The following is a 17,516-nucleotide window of genomic DNA, read 5'->3' on the forward strand; positions in this document are numbered from 1 at the left end:
TGGGGAACATGGGAGATTTATTTCCTCAGCCACTCTCCACACATTCTCCATGTGAATTATATTTAAAAAAAGGTTCCATCCTCTCCCTGAATTACCCCAATATATTAAAAGACAGAATTTATGAGGTCTCAGGTTAAAAGGTGAACAGCAGAGTACCAAAACTGCATGTGAAAACAACTGCCTGCTTGTAAAATATCAACACAGGGGACGGGGGGGGGGCACGATGTACGTCAAAGGACTGAAGCCATGAAAGCTCTAATAGAATCTCGGGGCCCTCATTGAACTTAAGCTTTTTCAGTCTTAAGCTTAAGCCCAAACTGTCATTCAAAAGGTGTCCTATGCAAGGTGTCCTATGCAAGGTAAAAGTGAATCTTCCAGAATTCATCCGATATTACATTTTATCCAGGGTAACTAATATTCAAAAACACCACATGCTGTTTCGTGCAGGTGATTATAATAAGGGGTGGGGGGAGGGGAATAAAACCTTTTAGAAGATGGCTGGCAGAGATGAGACACTGCGCAATTCTATCGGATGGTTTTAGGGCAGTGAACCAATTCAAAACCAAAGACTTCTGCGCTTTGGCTTGAAAATAAGACATTATCAGACTGTGTGAACTTTCTGAATGGGGCGGGAAGAATAAATTTTGCATTCAGATAACGAAGACTTCAAAAGATAGTTATAACTGGTTCATTTAAAAAAGCACCACACACACACACAAATTTCACACTGTACATTTTTCTCTGGAAGAAAAAAAAAATAGATGTCTCAGCTGGGTAGCAGGTAGTGCAGACATGGAGAGACTCACCTACACATGTACAAAAAATGAACATTGTGCAGCATTTTTTCATGACTTAAAAAGACGGATGTTCCTATTCAAATGATTCCATCTTAAGTTGAAATGAAATACAAGGTTTTCGTCAATATTTCTTCAGTTATTTCTAGAAACCAAGTTTCTAGGCGTGAAAGGGGCTTTTCACAATACAATAAAATCCTATCAAAAAGACCCCTGCAGGATTACCATTGGAATTTCCACAGCACACAAACATTTCAGACACAGCTTCACAAATCAGTTTGCACCCCACCCTCATCTTATTCAAATACTTATTTGCACCCTGTCAATCATACATTTCCTAAACAAATGAAAAGTCTGCGAAAGAAATTAACTTATCAATCCATTTATGATACTTTAAACACATGACTACTTATTGTTTGCATCTGACCCATCACAGCCGCTCCGGGGTTCAAACAGGCGGCAGGATATTGCAGACATTCCACTATAAGAGGGACAGAAACCCATTGTCAGTGTTGTCCTGCCTGTCGGGGCCGCCCTTGCTCGCCCGGGAGCTCTTGCTGGGGTTAGGGGTGGTGGAGTACTTTGGGGGGGTTCGGATGAAGAGCCGGTCCTCCTCTTTCTTGATCCAACGTAACAGCTTTGTTATAGCATTGATAGCAGAGGCTTTGGTCACCAGGGGGCTGAAGCAGGTATATAACTCAAACTTACTGGTGACCTATAAGACGAGAACAAGGGAGAATGTGCTACGTCAGTCTGCGGTCTTATCATCTAAACAGGCAGCTTGGAAAGAAATCACACTCAAAACAAAATCTATAAAACAAACAGCCTCATGTGTCAAAAAATGACTTCACAATCTACGAGTATTCTGTCAGAGGCGTCGAGAGCACTTTGGAACCAGATCCAAGTTTCAGTTTAAAGAGAGACACCCCAGCTTCACAGCAGCTCATCATGCACTGGACATAAGCTGAGCGTCCATCATGCTTCAAAGGCCGTGGCGTGGGCTGCGTAGTCATGTGACCCCAAAGGTTCAGCTCCCTATTCTGGAGTTTTTGGTTCTTCTCCTTTATTCTGTTCTGCCTTTCTTTCTATTTTTCTGTCTCTGTCTTCCTTCACTTTTTCTGTTTCACGTACCATTCAGAATTATAATGAACTGAATCGAATATATCAACAGAACTGTATGTGATCATGGTGTCTCGTCTTAAATGTGTCTATACCTACTGAAAGTATGTGAGCCCTGAACAGCAGACAGATTCCTTGTATGTGTGAGCATTCTTGGCCAGATAAACCTGATTCCACTATCAGTAACGAGTCGGGCCCGTTACCCAGGCGAGCAGCGTCTCCCTCTCGGCCACATGGTAGATGAGCTTGAGGGGCCGTGAGGAGCTGTGTATGCGACTGTGCATGTAGCGGTACAGGTCCAACAGCCTCATCCTTTCCTCCTCGCTGCTGTAGGGGGCCTCCATCTCGGGGCTGCGATAAAGAAAGTGCAGACATGGACACACTGGTCACGTGCAACTGATGCCGGTGTCCAGCGGCACTCAGGCACCCCACAGGCCTTTTTCTGAATGCAAAGACGTTTACATACCACTTATACTGATGGGAAGTTCCCTGAGGTGCTATCTGCTCTGAACCAGTGAGAGAGCACTGTGTAGCACGCCCAGCACACCTCATTTAGACAGTCACATTGCATGCGCCAAAGCAGCTCGCAGCTAGGAAAAGCAGGCTTATCTTTCATCACATGTTCCTATCATACTGTGGACCCATTCAAAAGGCCTGGGTCAGTAATTTAATTATGAGTTTGCATAAACGGCACTAGGCAATGTAGACAGGCGCCATGGTAACAATACAGCCATCAGGACAGTGTGGCCTTGTCACAACTAAGCAAAAGATGATTAGTATAAAATACTAGAGTCTACTTCATCATAGAAACACTACCTATTAATGTATGCTCTACATGAATTATATGCTAAACAAAGCTCAAATTGGCTGCTTAAAAATATTCAGGAAATTTCATTTCTGACAACAGTTAAAGCTACCAGTCCTATTCGTTATGTCTCTACCAGGTATCCAGAACCAAAACTATTTTGATGCCATTGTACCCAAATACTTTGCATAAAATGTAAAGCACCGATAGGTTACAGGAAAAGTATTACATTTCACTAGTATTACATTACAGTATGTGGGTGGGTGGAGCACTTCCTCGTTTACATACCGACTCGACTAGACTGTGGATTTTGCTCAGGCAATTTTAAAAACCACCTTAAAAGTTTTTATACCGAAATTTCACACATCATAGAGAGACTGCAGCACACACACCTGGTGAACTGTGTGAGCTGGCGGTGGTTGTCTGGCACGTCGAAGGGCTTGTACATGAAGTGTCTCAGGTCTGAGACTCCGACCTGGCTGGCACTGTATGACTGTGTTCTGGCAATTGAGCGCAGAGCGTTCTGTGCACGCATACCCTCGTCGATTTTCCTCTTGCACTCCGCCACGGCATAGAAAGCCTCCTTGTCGGTGGAGAGCAGGAGCAAGCAGACAGTGCATTCCGGGGGGTCCAGGTACGAGATGTAGGCATAGAAGTAACAGTCAGGGTTGAAGAGGGGGAGGCAGATCGGGGTCCAGATCTCCCCGGCCTGGAAGGCAGAGGAGGCTCCTATGAGGTTGAGGAGGAGGTGGAGGTCAGCTGGCTCCAGCCTGGCATCTTCAATTACCGTCTTCTCCTGGACGATGGTCAGCAGCTGGTTCTTGGCGATGAGGATGGAGAACACCAGGTTGGGCGTGATGGCCTTCTGCAGGATCTGACTAATGGAGTCCCTGAGGGATGAGGCGAGGGGCAGGCAGTGAACGGCAGACAGAAGAAAGCTGGGGTCCGAATCCACCATGTTGAGAAGGCCGTCCAAAATCTTCTCGGACCCCGCCAACAGTCGGCGGAGATCGTAGTTCTTCTTGCGCTCGAAGATGCGGGCTATACTGGCCTTCGTGAGCATGCTGATGATCTGGTAGTAAACGTAAAGGAGCTCGGCACGCAGCTGCTGCTCAGACTGGCGGCTGGAAGAGACAGACACCAGCACCAGGGGCCCCTGCTGCATAAACACCACTGTGTGTTCATCTGGCCGGGGAGCAAAGCACAGTTAGAGAGAGACACACGATACACTGCAAGTTCACGGCATCAGCTGCACACACCAGTCCACATACAGAACAAACTTTATGCAGAATTTAAGTCACACTACAGCCATTCAGAACACTGTTCATGACGGATGCATTCTGTTTGTTCCTATGGTTCTCTGACTACTTCATTATCCTCAGAATGCTTGAGTAAGTCATATAAAGTAAGCTAGACAAAACTCCTTTCAGGTGGACAAGTCTTTTATGATATAGTATTACCAGGCCATGAAATCCGTAATGCCTTAGGCTACAGCTAAATTAAACAGAACACTGAGTTACTGTTTGAGACCTAAATCAGTTGTTTTATTGCCCTGTTTTTAGACCATTCAAATACTTTCATTGTGTGAAAAAGCACAGCCACCTGGAACAGCATTTAAAAGGCAGCTGAGAGTGGAAACCCCTAGCTGTGCCTCTGAATCTGTACCCCTCCCTAACAATTATCTATCAAATGCAGTAGCAGACGGATGGCAGTTCATGGTATAGTCTGCTAGATGGGCAGTTATATTTCAGTCACACTAGTCCTCTTCAGGTACTTAATAGTTGCCCTGTTTTTAGACCATTCAAATACTTTCATTGTGTGAAAAAGCACAGCCACCTGGAACAGCATTTAAAAGGCAGCTGAGAGTGGAAACCCCTAGCTGTGCCTCTGAATCTGTACCCCTCCCTAACAATTATCTATCAAATGCAGTATCAGACGGATGGCAGTTCATGGTATAGTCTGCTAGATGGGCAGTTATATTTCAGTCACACTAGTCCTCTTCAGGTACTTACTGCAAATAAATATATTGTTAAATCAACCCAGTGTGCTGCTGCCCAAATCTCTCCACACTTTAGTGTGGAAGAAGTGGTTACAGAGGTAATGTGGCAGATCAACAGATAGCATTTGTGCCCCAAGTTCCCAGAACCGAAAGCGCAAAGCGAGCATGTTTACATTCTCCCGGGTTGCATATTCTACCTCCAGGTACTCCAGGTACCTCCCACAGGCTAAAGGTACATGTTTGAGTGAACTGGCATCATTAAAATTGCCCAAGTGTGCAAATGTGTATGTGTGTGCCCTGTGATGAACTGGCATCATTAAAATTGTCAATAGTGTGCAAATGTGAGTGTGGGTGCCCTGTGCTGAACTGGCATCCTGTTCTTGGATGCAATTTTACCCGGAAGAGTCTCCAAGCTCCCCTTGACCATGTACTGGATATGCAAATTGGAGATGAACAGATCTGAACCGTAAACACTGTAAGGCAGAATTTTCTGCTGTGTCTGGCAAATAATCCCTAATACAGCAGTATTCGCATTATCAGCTGAAATGAGTTTCATGGTTACTGAATGTCATTAATTTACTGAAGGACATGAACAGGTTAGTGCTCTTTAAATATCCTCACCTGAGTACACAGAGCGAATGGTGTTGTCGCCACTCTGAACAAAGGACACCAGTGCCATCATGACGCCCATGGTGGAGGACAGCGCCTCCTCATTGCCGTAACGCGAGTAGATGGGCTTGCCGGCCTCGCTCAGCACAAACACGTGTTTCCTGTGGAGCCTCCAGCTCTCGCCAGTGATGTCCTCATCACGGTGGGAAGAGGAGGGCGCCAGCGTCGGGGAGTCTGGCCCAGCCTCGGGCGCGTCGTCCTCCAGCTTCCCTCTGCCCAGAACAGTCGCCATGAACTCACTGGAGTCCTCCAGCGTGTTGTCAGTGGAGGCTGAATCGGAGGCATTCTCAGCCTGGTCCTCATCGTCCGCGCCCTTCGACTTAAACACCTCGTCCAAGTCTTCTACTGGTGCTACGCAGAGTGTCGGTTGGCTCTCCAGGAGCTCTCCGTTTCCTGTGTCTGAAAGCTTCTGTTCAGGCCCTTTGCCCATTTCTGGTGGATCCTGCTCCTGCCCACTCGAAGGCCCATTAGTGGCACTGGTGCTGAGGTCATCTCTTTTACTGGGCCACAGGTCTTGTACTGTGCATTCTGGCACATCCTGGATTAGATTATCTAGAGAATGAGATGCAGCAGTGAAAACCCAAACAGCCATATTTCCTGCTGCTAATGCACATCTTATCTATAGAAACTAATCAGGTACTCTTTAATGTACAGAAGAAAAAGTGAGCTTTCTGAGCTGAAACAAGAGAGTTTTGACATAAAAGAAAAATATCACTCATTCAGTTTGTGAAACAAAAACAACTTTATCAAAATCGGTGTTGTTAAAGATCTCCCAGTGTGCATTATAATGGAATATTCAGAATGAACATCAGAGTTATTCTTGCACATGAATCCCTTTAATTTCAATGCTTTTAGCTCCAATAGATACTTAAGCTTTTTAAAGCAGCAAGGTTTCGTTTCCGATGCCCACTGTAAGGAGGGTTGTTCTGACACGGGGCCAAACACCTGTAGCTCCGAAACCAGACAAGCACGGTGAGAAAAGTTTCATTTTATCTACCCAATGCTCCCTCTCACCCCTTACTGAGAGGCCTACAACAGGCTAACAGTTCTGGCTGGAGGACCACACGAGTAGAACTCTGTCAGGCATGTTCTGGAGCAGAAAGTAGCCAACAGCACATAAATCAGAGGGCATGTGCTCCTCAGTGACATGAAGATTGGATCAGGCCGGGGAGCATAACATGACAGTAGTACTGCCCAACGAAGAACTGGTACCTGTCCGAATGTGGCTGCAGTCTAACCGGGAGTCACAGCACTTCACATTCTGTGGCTCCTGACTCTGTGGATATTCACCCTCCATCTCAACATCCTAGATGCTGAAAGCACATAATATGGAATGAGGAAGTATTTAATTATCCAGAGTAGCAAGTATCATTATTATTAGATTAACTACATTTTAAACATTGTGTTCGGAATGGATGTCTTTGTAAAATAAAGCTATTAAGAACATTTAACAAACGTCCCAATAAATTGCTATAGTGTATTAAACTTTCAAAAAGAATGCTTCTCGTTACAAGGTTAAAGAATTGGCATCGCTCGACAAAATCTCAAAGCATCTTGAGTAAATTTAAACATAATCGGATTAACGATTCTCAGAAAACCTCGTTTATTCCTAAGGGAGTAAAGCAAAGCTATGCATATCAGCTTCATACAAAACACCACTTTTTCTTTGGGTCGAAACCAGGATAATTACTTTGAAAGAAGTTTATTATTCCATAATACTTGGTCACCAGGACCCTATAAATGGGAAAAAGGATGAATGAATAGATATTACTTACTCAGCGCGATTTACAGGATTATTTCTTATATAAAGCTTTAAAGTCATGTGACTAGTGATAGCATTAGGTAAATATATTATGTAAAGTTGCACCGCCGATTTTTAAAAACCCTCCATGGGAGGTTTCCCCTGCGGGGGGGTCAAAAAAATACTAGCTAGCAAACATCTGACGTCATGTGACAATCACCTAAGGCAGGTTACCTGTCTGCTAACAGGCTAACAGCTAGTTAACATTTTCGAAAATCGTCACTAAAGTATGATTACACAACCAGGATTTTTACATAGTTATACCGCAAGCAAAATAACTTTCCAAGTGTTGGGTGTCGTTGTAAGCAAATCGGGGGAACAAAACTAACCATCCTGTTAGCTACCGGTTAGCTACAGAAGCAGTGTAGCTCGGTAACTTTGATTACCCACACAAATGGCTACCCTATAGTGATATAATATAATAAACTACCCTATAGCTTAAATCCATCATACGTTTCATGTTCCAAGGACCCTCACGACAAAGCAGGGTGGCAGTTAAGTTACTCCAATAAGCGACTAACACGAGCTAGCTAACCAACCGACTGCTTACTTACCCAATACGAGTCGCTGTTTCCCTTCCGTTCAGGCGAAACGCGGCTTAGCTACCCAGGCAGCGCGCGACGCTAACACATATCTGTTAGCTAGCTCAAGTGAATGACGCCGTTCTGCTCCTAATCTGTTAGCAAGTTAATTCTCCTTTCCCGGCAACCTAAGGCGATTAACTAGCCTTGCTCTTTTACGCACCTATTGCACAAATAAATAAACGACGAAATGGAATTCACGTCCGTCCGTTCAAGTCCGAAACGGTCCCGCGGTAACATCAGAACGCAACGTCAATCGTATAAATATAACAAGTAAACACTTTGAAAGGGGCACCGACAGGCTCTCCAGCTACATCCGGAGTACCTCATACCGGTAGACTGGCATGCAGCATTAGCCAACACAAAACGGTTTATTAGAGTTTATGAGCTACACTCCACCAATACCCGAGACGAGAATCAGCCCAGGAGTCGGAAGCTCGTACAGTACGAGCCAATTGTAAGGCTTCGCGTCGTTTTTTTTCTCATCGGTGTTGTGATTTTCAACCAATCGCATGAAGCGAGCAGGCGATCGATGTCAGAAAAAGATTAACTGTGTAATAATATTACTTTCAACTCGAGAAACAAACGCCATGTGTCTGACCTCATAATTTTACAGCTGGCGTTAATATTGCCTTATAATAAGTGACTTTGCCTGTATGGTGTATAAATAGCTTTTTACAGTTACAATATGACGATTGGATATACATCGTTTGTTAAGCTTTTCTTAATTTCACATATATTCTGTATTTATCATCCTTCCATGCTGCCAGCTTAATTTTACTGGCAGTGTGTCTGGAAATGTGACTGTCTAGAAATAAGTGCAATAAGCAAATGGGTGCAATTTTGGTCTTTCTGTTTGCAACAAACTAATTATCCACATCAGTTAAAGTAAAAAGAATCAAGCACAAGAAATGCAATTCCAATTTAGCGATTCACATTGTCGATTTCGAAGATGTGGCATTGGGTATAAAGTTCTATCAAAGAACCGTCATGTTTCATAGTATCAGAATTGCATGATATTTGTGATGAATATAGAACAATGTTTCTCACCTATTTGGCCACCATTTCGGTTTATGCAATCAATATAACGCATTCTGAATCAAAACAAAATAATAGCAAAGTATTACTTTACAAGGTTGTTCTTAATAGTTCTGTAGACTCTTGTGTGTCTACTGCCATCCCAACAAGGTTGTACCCTACCGTGTGCCCTGTGCATCCTACAGACTGACTCTCACTGTCTAAGATGAGTCGTAATGGAAACATTGTGTCCCCGTGACCCTCTAGGTAAGCGGGAAAGCGGCTAAAATATGGGTCGTACCACTGATATCCACACGATGGCGATGCCGGAGCTTTAGTTACCGTCTACTTCGAAATTATTTTGGATGAATTATTATTTAAGTGCATACACAAATTTAACGATGAAGTTATTTTCTGTAATGCCAAAAAATTATAGACTTCTTAGATGCTAAACACCGATAACAACAACAATAACACCATCACCAATAATTATTTAAGATTCATTTCAGGTTGTGTGTTTATAGTATTTACAAAATATTTTGAAGCAGCAAAATAATATTTTGAAAAATTAAGGCAGGCTACCGATCCTTGAGGGGTCACAGTCACTAAAACAGTGACGCATATGCTGTTAAAGAACAGCAGTTTGTATGCAAGTATATTGCACTACATGTGCCCTGTACTGCTGAGGATGCCGGTGTTTTAGCCTACATTTTATATAACAGAAAAGCAAACTTCCTCGTCTGGACTTTTTCCGCTGACACGTACTTGCACTTCTAAAAGGAAATAATACAAGCCAGCTATTAGTGTAGCTCATGACGAATGGGAAGGCAGCGTAGTTATCTCCTCAATATACTCACGTGAATTGCAGTCAGCTGCAAAACATTCAGTGTTTCATTCAGTGAAGCAAACATTTTGGATTCGAAAGTTAAATTTTAATTTTAAGCAGCATTTTGAATTAGCACGCTTTACGCAAAATGGAAAGGCACCTGAAAAAATTCCTGGATCAGGTGAAACGTCCCGGAGTTAATGACTGGGGTTCTGTGGAAAAAATTGCTACAGAGTACAATGTAAGTAGAAAGTTAGTCTTGTAAGTGATCGCATTTTTTAATTGTCAACAGCTAAACATTTCTTCTCACTTACAGCACAACAGAAGTTGCTATAAATGATACATTTGTAGTGGAGTCTTCGTATGTATTTAAAAGAAGCTACTGCTTTTTACTCTGTATATTGTTTTAGATATACGTCTTAATTTCGTTAGTAAGCTATGTTGCAAAATAATTAAGACAAATATTGAGAAAATAATTGAGTGAATAAAATTTACCATCGCACTTCACTGTCCAGAACTACTGTATTTCTGGCGTTTCGTTTCATTTTTTTCAACATGCTTTTGTTCTTTTTTCGATCTTCGTGGTATTTACTTACGGCTTGTTATGAAACTTTGGACTAGGCTAACTGCGTTTCCCAGAGAGAAGGGTGGAGGGTGGATCAATAGTCCGTCAGACAAGTGACTGAGCAAACAACAGCTAAACTCTGCAAGCATAAACTATATTTCCAATATTTTTTTTACGTTTTAAATTTCATTTACAGTTAAAATGTATTTCTGTAATAAACTTTTGTTAACCGTTTATTTAGCAAAGTGCGCCAATGTCTTGAGTCTACACATATGCCGACTCAAGCTTTCAGACGCTCACGCAAGAAATCTTACGGACCATTACAAACATAAACTTGGCTACATCAAAAGTTTTGTGTCTATTTACAAGGTAATAAAACTGTCACATACATGTAAATACGTGTGCATGTGTGTACAGACTTATCGCGAATAAAAATTTTTACTCTAGCCAGCTGTCCAAAGCTGGCAACCCGGCCGGTCTTTACCCAAACCAGCTATAACCTAAAGACGCTGAAGTAGCTATTCTCATTTAAGACGTATTATGTACGTATTTAATATAAATGCCCCATCGCATACGAAACTACAGTTAGACCTCACCTAACACTTGAACCGACGACCTAAACCTTGCTTTCTACAGTTTTATGATTATATGGCATATGAATCACCTATTCTCTGCCATTAGCAGCATTTCCTTCCTAATTCGCTTTGCTATACTTATTATTGATATTCATGTATGATCACGATGATGTTGGTAGCCTGTTGTAGCAGTATGATGATAAATTGGTGTAAATCAAACATGGAAATTAGTAGCCTGGCACGTATTCGTATAATTTATCATAATGGGTTAATCACGGACCAGGGGCCGTCATTAAGAATGCAGTAATGAACAATCACCGAAATATTACCTGCAAATTATTTAATGCAAACAGATAAAACTTTATCAATAAAAGCTCGAATTATATCCGTGTTTTAAACAAAATGTTATATTTTTCAACAGCAGAGAGACAAGTGGCGATGACTTTATTCCCCCCCCTGACCACCCCCATCCTCTCATCAGAGTCATTCCATGGTCCTGTGCGGTGTCAGTACCTTAATTGTGAAAGTGAGATAAGCTTCATATTCGTCCTTCTTCCTCATTCTACAATGTAGGAGAGCTTAGATGATGCGGCTCTGGTCACATTTACATGTTGCAGTCCTGTTGCGACCAGGGCCTGACCTGCCTTTGCAGGGGCACTAGACAAACCTTTAAATGGCAGCCCCCCCACCAAGAAAAGTGCCGAGCATTTCACTTCCTCCGCAAGACAGGTGATCTGGGGGTCCAAGACAAACTGCCTATTCTGCCTACAGATAGTCGGCCATATATCTACCTGCAGATAAGCACTTTGATTTCATATATGGCATCTTTATAATAATAATAATATCAACAATAATAACAATAATGATAACAATAATTATTATTCACATTATTATTATTATTATTATTATTAAGAATAATCATAGTAATGATTTTATGTAAGCATTCTTATTTATTAATTATATGTATGATTATATGTTATACATGTCTACATACACGTATAATATATACATATAATTTATAAATAAGAATTATAAGAATTAATTTTGTGTGTGTGGATTATTTTTATTTTACGTTGTGGGTACCAAATGTTCCCCACAGTATAAGAAAAACCTGTTATTTTGACATTGTGGGGACCATTTTTCAGGTTGAATGCAATCAAAAAACTAAAAATGGCAAAAGTCTTCTGTTTTGTTTGGTTACTTGTGGTTAAGATTAGGGCTGGGTAGGGGTTAAGGTCGCCATGTTGGGCGATGGCTTGGTGCCCCATCCTGGGTTGTTCCCTGCCTTGTGCCTAAGGCCCCCAGGAAGGCCTCCAGACCCCCACAACCCTGAATCGGATAAGCGGTTACAGGAGATGGATGGATGGATGGATGGATGGATATGCACGCATTTTTTTCTGAAGTTTTCAGAGTAAATTAAACAAATGTGAACTGTAAACTTTTTTACAGTAAAGTCTTTTTTTTACCATTTAGACGCACATTTCCTCTTTCTCACTTTTTCTGTTTTGTGGTTTTTCTAATATGAACTGTACTACTGTACTAGCACCAGCATTTATTTCTGCATGCAGGAAGCCTCAGTTTAGGCGTATTCAGCAGTTACGCACTGCGTATTAATTCACAACTCATGCACTTCTGCCTTGCTTGTTGTTAAGGTAAATGCAAGGCAGCAGTTGTCAGCGCATGATCCGCGAGCCACTACTAGCCAGCAGGAATCCCCTGAGTGATACATCACACAAATCGGACGTCATTTTTCATTATTTTTTGCACTATTACACCTTCAGACTGGGGGCTCAATTCCAGGGTTTGGCAGTTCTGGTTCAGAGGTCAGTTGTTAGGTCATGTCACTGGAGCCTGTAGAAAATGTCAATCTGGGGGTGGCCATCAGGGGGCAGATAAATTTACTGGGGTGGCTGTGCCACACCCTGTCTTTTCTGTGGTCTGGCTTAGAAAATAAAATAATCCATATTTAGTTTTGAATTTTTTGATGTGGGACAGCAACATATTTTCTAGGGCTTGGAAGTTTTTGCCATCACTTCACTCTGAGGTTATTGTTTTTACTTTTTTTTGTAGAAGTAGCTCTCACTGTAAAAAAGGCCCCAGTTTAAGCCTGGCAGCCTTAGTTATGGCCAAATGGCAGAAGGTAAAGGATATCAAATCATCTCAAGTTAGCTAAACCAAACAAAGTTTCCAGTAGCTTATTTTAACTGCCTGCAGGTACATTAGTGACAAATATAAAACTGCTGCAGTCTGAAGTGAATGGTGCTCTCTAACACAATAGCACGCCGAGAACAATGTTGCTATTAATAATTCTGTTCAATGATCTTTTTAAAACAATCATTTATTTTTGCATTAAAAATAAGGTAATTTGTTAAAATGACAGCTTTCTTAAGCGACCCCTGTTTTGCGGGATGTGAATACATTTAATAAAATGTTAAAGTTACTTTACCTATGGCAGTACCTCTAAGAATATAGTCCTTTCTGAAATCCAGTTAAGTTATTTGTTTCCTGTTTCCATCAACATGTGATAAATAAGCTTGATTGCTTCCACTGGAGAAAAATGCAGGTAGCCCACTAAAACAGCTATTTTTATTTTGACCATGCCTGCACCTCTCTGGGGGGTTGGCACTGTACTATTACACCTTCAGACTGGGGGCTCAGTTCCAGGGGTGGGCAGTTCTGGTTCAGAGACCAGTTGAATTTTAAAGATCCATTTATTCAGCGTTCTCTACTGGTTGGTTGAAAAAAAATCTCGGTCAGGATTTTTGCTCACTGGACCAGATCTATCCAGCTCTGCTCAGTCTCTGCCCTCAACTCAGTCTGCGGGAGCTTGCGTGGTCTGCAGCAGGCACACCAATTTACTTTCTGGACTCTTTGTCCATGGTGTTCCCCAGCCTCATGTCCTAGGCTTCCTAGGTCCATCATGAGCCTGTACTGAATACGTGGTTATGCAAGATGGATGGGTGCATCTTACCCTCTGATTGGAACAATCCAAGCGGCAGTGAAGTGAACTTCCAGTTTGTAGCAGTGTTACAGATCTGATCCGGAGGGTACGTGTGGGCGGCAGCTCGACTTTCATACTCGGTCAGCAGTCGCGATGCAGAAACGGGCTTAAACCTGAAGGTTTGAAACACTCATTTGTATAAAATACAAAGTCTGAAGGAACAACAATTCAAGCTTATGAAAAATGAATCGGCAGGACCAACCCGGTGTCATCCTCCTAGCATTAATAGCTCCAGGCTCTGGTTTTAAAGCAGTGGTCACAGTAATAATGAAGTAAGTGCATTTGATTAGTGGTATCTGCTTGCTAACTTCTCCGTTCCAATGTAGCCAATAAGGGTTTGCTTTTTCTCGTGGGGCTTCTGCAATTTTTGATTACTTTGTGGTTGAATAATGACACAGTGAAATCTGTTGTGTTGTCCTAGAGTTCTTTGATTCTTTTAGAATAATAAAAGAATTATTTAAATATAATGTAAAATCCGCATAATGACTGCCCTTAAACACTGAAGTTGAGCATGATTGGCTTAATATATTACATTGTATATATGGATGTGATTTGTTGGGTTGCTGTGTGGCTCTGTGGTTTGGGACTCTGTGGCCATGACTGGGGGGTCACTGGTTCAGATGCTTTGACTGGCAGATTTCACTGTTGACCCCTTGAGCAAGGTCCTTAACCTCAGTTGTCTGGGAACAGACTGACCCTGCTTCCTCAATTCTATGTTGCTTTTTGCTTAATATCTACTAAACTAGCCAATGCATCTTGCAACTTGGTGTCTCACCAGTCCCTTCTGTTTCACTCCTCCTGGTTATGGGTTTGAATCCCACACTGAATGCTGGGAGTTTGCATCTTCTTCATGTGTCGCGCAGGTTTCTTCTAGGTAGTCCACTATTCTTCTGTGGTCAAATGACATGCAGTTACCTCAACTAGTATCTATAAATTGCCTGTGATATAACGTATTATTATGTGTCAATGTGTATGAATATGTGTACCGTAGATGCTCATTTTTGAAAAGCTGAAATACCTTTAATACCGCATGCCTGTAGCATGAGATTGTCACTTGGGAACTGTATTCAACAAATGACCACATGCGCCACTGCGCCTGTAGCTTATTCGCTCACAGACTGAAGCCACAAAACAGAAGGCTGGTCTTACGACGGAAGCAGGGGCTTTGAAGAACAACACGAAGAAAAACCGCTACAGAGATATTTTGCCCTGTGAGTTCGAAGTCTACACCTTATCGAATCAACAGCAGTGCATTGTTAGTCTGCTCATGAATGCCAGCCTTTGACACCCTATTGGTTCATTAGTCCATTGCACGCTGAAACACATACAGGAAAGGGTGTCATACTTATTCAAAATCACGGACGATTGGACCAGTCGTCGAACTGTCTCTTCCTTGTTCCTGCATGCAGATGACCAGAGTCGAGTGCTGCTCAGCCTGTCGAAGGAAGAGTTTGAGTCAGATTACATCAATGCCAGCTTAATTCAGGTACAGCTAGTCTTTGTTGTCCCTCTGTCTTTCGCTATAAACCAATCCCACTGTGGTCAAACAGCGGAACGTGTTTAAATGTCATGTGATCTCATCTCATGTTTAGGGTGCCACAAAAAGCAGATTATATATTGCAACCCAAGGCCCCTTGAGCAACACTGTAATAGATTTTTGGAGGATGATTTGGCAATATGAAGTGAAGGTGAGTAAATATCGGAAGGCTGAGAGGACTGTTATTACAGGGATCGTTTTGTTACATTTGTTGATTTCTCTGCAATCATGGTACAGACGAAAAATCAAAAACGGCCTGCAGCTAAACATTTGACATTTTATATTGTATTTTTTTTGTTTGTTTCTTTTAGGTCATAATTATGGCTTGCAAAGAAATAGAGATGGGAAAGGTACTTGCCTTCTAATGTGAAATTTTTACAAAACAATGAAAAATATTAATGAAGTGTATTCCTCACTGTACTCTTCGAAACAGTTACACAGTGGATACCCTAAAAATGAAGGGAACCCGTTTAGAAAGCACACTATGAACATGACCAGTATTAAACCATGAGTTGCATGCCATGGCCATCCAGGTCACCTAACCCTAACCAAATGGTACATTTATGGACGATTCGGCAGAGGCACCTGAGATGGCGTTTAGCAATCAGACCACATGATGGAAATACTAGAGGAAGGAAACTGTCGGATCCCACCAGCAGAGGGCCAGACCTTTGCAGGACCCAAGCAAACATAATGCCCCTGTTTCCTGTCTGCATCGTAAACCTGGGTCTTTAGTCCTTTGATCTTTCTGGGTATTACAGCAATTTCTCGTCAAAGTTCTGCTTAACATGTCTGACGTGTTAATTTCTTTCTGGTTTTTAGAAAAAATGTGAGCGGTACTGGCCACCCAGTTCAAAGACAGCCATCTTTGGACCATTTGTTACATCAAATGTGAGAAGCTGCCTTCAGTTTTATTTTTGTTAGATGCATCGATCAAAGGAATTGGAAGGTTTTGCATCGTAATGCAGCCTTCAAATGTGCAATTTCTGCATAATTTAATGTCAGGCCTGTAAAAAGCTTTTTAAAGGATAACATTTACAATGTTAACATCTGCATTGAACTGCGTGTGCTTGAGGTTTTGCTTTATTGCAAATATCTGTTTCACAAAACATTCCATTACCACATCAACGGTAAAGAAGGTGGTACAGGTTATATTTAAACCTGTGATGTTTTAACTTTCACAGCTGAATGAGTCTCTGCCAAATGAGGAAGTTGTTGTCCGCACGTTTTCCGTGAAATATCAAGACGTAAGTGCCGATAGAATTGTTATATTGTGGCAACACATAATCAATCAGTCTACAAATACAGATGGCTGAAAGACTTCTGTAAAAAAAAGAGTGAAATTTATTTCAACATAATGTTTCTTGTTTTAACTGACAGCGTGGTCATGAATACGTTACGCCCTTTGCATCTGTCTCAGTACATCATTTAATGGTGTATTTATGTATGTTGTCTTCATTTTTGCAAGCAGAAATACGCTGATATACTTATGACTAATGTGAAAATTTCGGCCAAACAGAAACGTGTGTGTGTGTGTTATAAAAACAAAAATGGGATTACACAATGTAATAAAAACCTTATATTGACGTTTTTCAGTCTCCACAAAGGGAAACTTAATTTCAAAACATCTGTAACTGGATTAAAAAACTAAAAGTGCCAAAAGTCTCATATTTTGTTTGGTTACTTATGGTTAAGGTTATGGGTAGGTAGTGTTTGAGGTTGTCGTTGTTGGGATTAGGGTTTTGCCCATAGAAGCGAATGGATATGAATACAAACGTTTGTGTCTGTGTGTGTCTGTGTGCTTGCGTGTACCTGTGCATATGTTCACCATGTCCGTTCAGGAAACGAGAAGCATTTCCCAGTTCCAGTACATGGCATGGCCCGACCACGGCATTCCGTTGGCGTCGGACGGCCTCCTAGACATGATGGACATGGCACAGAAGGTGCAGGCGAGCAGCGCCGCCCCCCTGGTCATCCACTGCAGGTGCGGCCCGGGCCACATCCCCGCCCCACTCGCCGACAGCGTTCGCACGCCGACGTTGGGCTTCACACTGCAGACAGATTGCCCATATGCTCATTACTATGTATCACTGCATGTTACTCCTGTTGTCAGTGCCAGGCTGCGTGCAGTCATTTGAACTCTGTGTCTGAAAATGTTCTCCAAATTAAGTGACATGAATGAAATATTCAGCACCGAGGGTGGCGTTTAACTCATCTGTCACCTCAT

The 17,516-nt window shown here is 42.1% G+C and overlaps 2 protein-coding genes across 5 annotated transcripts in view; one reads left to right on the top strand and one right to left on the bottom strand.

Annotated features, from left to right (window-relative positions):
• Positions 1-10,149, bottom strand: mon1ba (MON1 secretory trafficking family member Ba). Of its 4 annotated transcripts, none has more exons than XM_049016024.1 (6): positions 10,107-10,149; positions 6,599-6,699; positions 5,339-5,938; positions 3,111-3,903; positions 2,117-2,264; positions 1-1,509 (listed from the first exon to the last, which is right to left on the bottom strand). In XM_049016024.1, exons 2-6 carry the CDS (start codon positions 6,681-6,683, stop codon positions 1,276-1,278), a joined length of 1,860 nt encoding a protein of 619 aa, XP_048871981.1. In that variant the 5' UTR covers positions 6,684-6,699; positions 10,107-10,149; the 3' UTR covers positions 1-1,275. The 4 variants fall into 4 exon arrangements, with proteins under 4 accessions (XP_048871981.1, XP_048871980.1, XP_048871982.1 ...); XM_049016023.1 differs by lacking the exon at positions 10,107-10,149 and adding an exon at positions 9,643-9,770; XM_049016025.1 differs by lacking the exon at positions 10,107-10,149 and adding an exon at positions 8,819-8,849.
• ptpn18 (protein tyrosine phosphatase non-receptor type 18) overlaps positions 9,711-17,516 on the top strand; it is an 18,356-nt gene continuing 10,550 nt past the window's right edge. Inside the window, exons 1-8 of the mRNA XM_049016026.1 lie at positions 9,711-9,852; positions 14,855-14,963; positions 15,162-15,238; positions 15,345-15,440; positions 15,601-15,639; positions 16,112-16,180; positions 16,474-16,536; positions 17,131-17,273. Of these exons, the coding sequence (XP_048871983.1) occupies positions 9,760-9,852; positions 14,855-14,963; positions 15,162-15,238; positions 15,345-15,440; positions 15,601-15,639; positions 16,112-16,180; positions 16,474-16,536; positions 17,131-17,273 (689 nt within the window). The 5' untranslated portion in view covers positions 9,711-9,759. The remainder of the gene's footprint in view (positions 9,853-14,854; positions 14,964-15,161; positions 15,239-15,344; positions 15,441-15,600; positions 15,640-16,111; positions 16,181-16,473; positions 16,537-17,130; positions 17,274-17,516) is intronic.

Source organism: Brienomyrus brachyistius, chromosome 6 (genome assembly GCF_023856365.1).
Source record: "Brienomyrus brachyistius isolate T26 chromosome 6, BBRACH_0.4, whole genome shotgun sequence".
NCBI classification, from domain to species: domain Eukaryota; kingdom Metazoa; phylum Chordata; class Actinopteri; order Osteoglossiformes; family Mormyridae; genus Brienomyrus; species Brienomyrus brachyistius.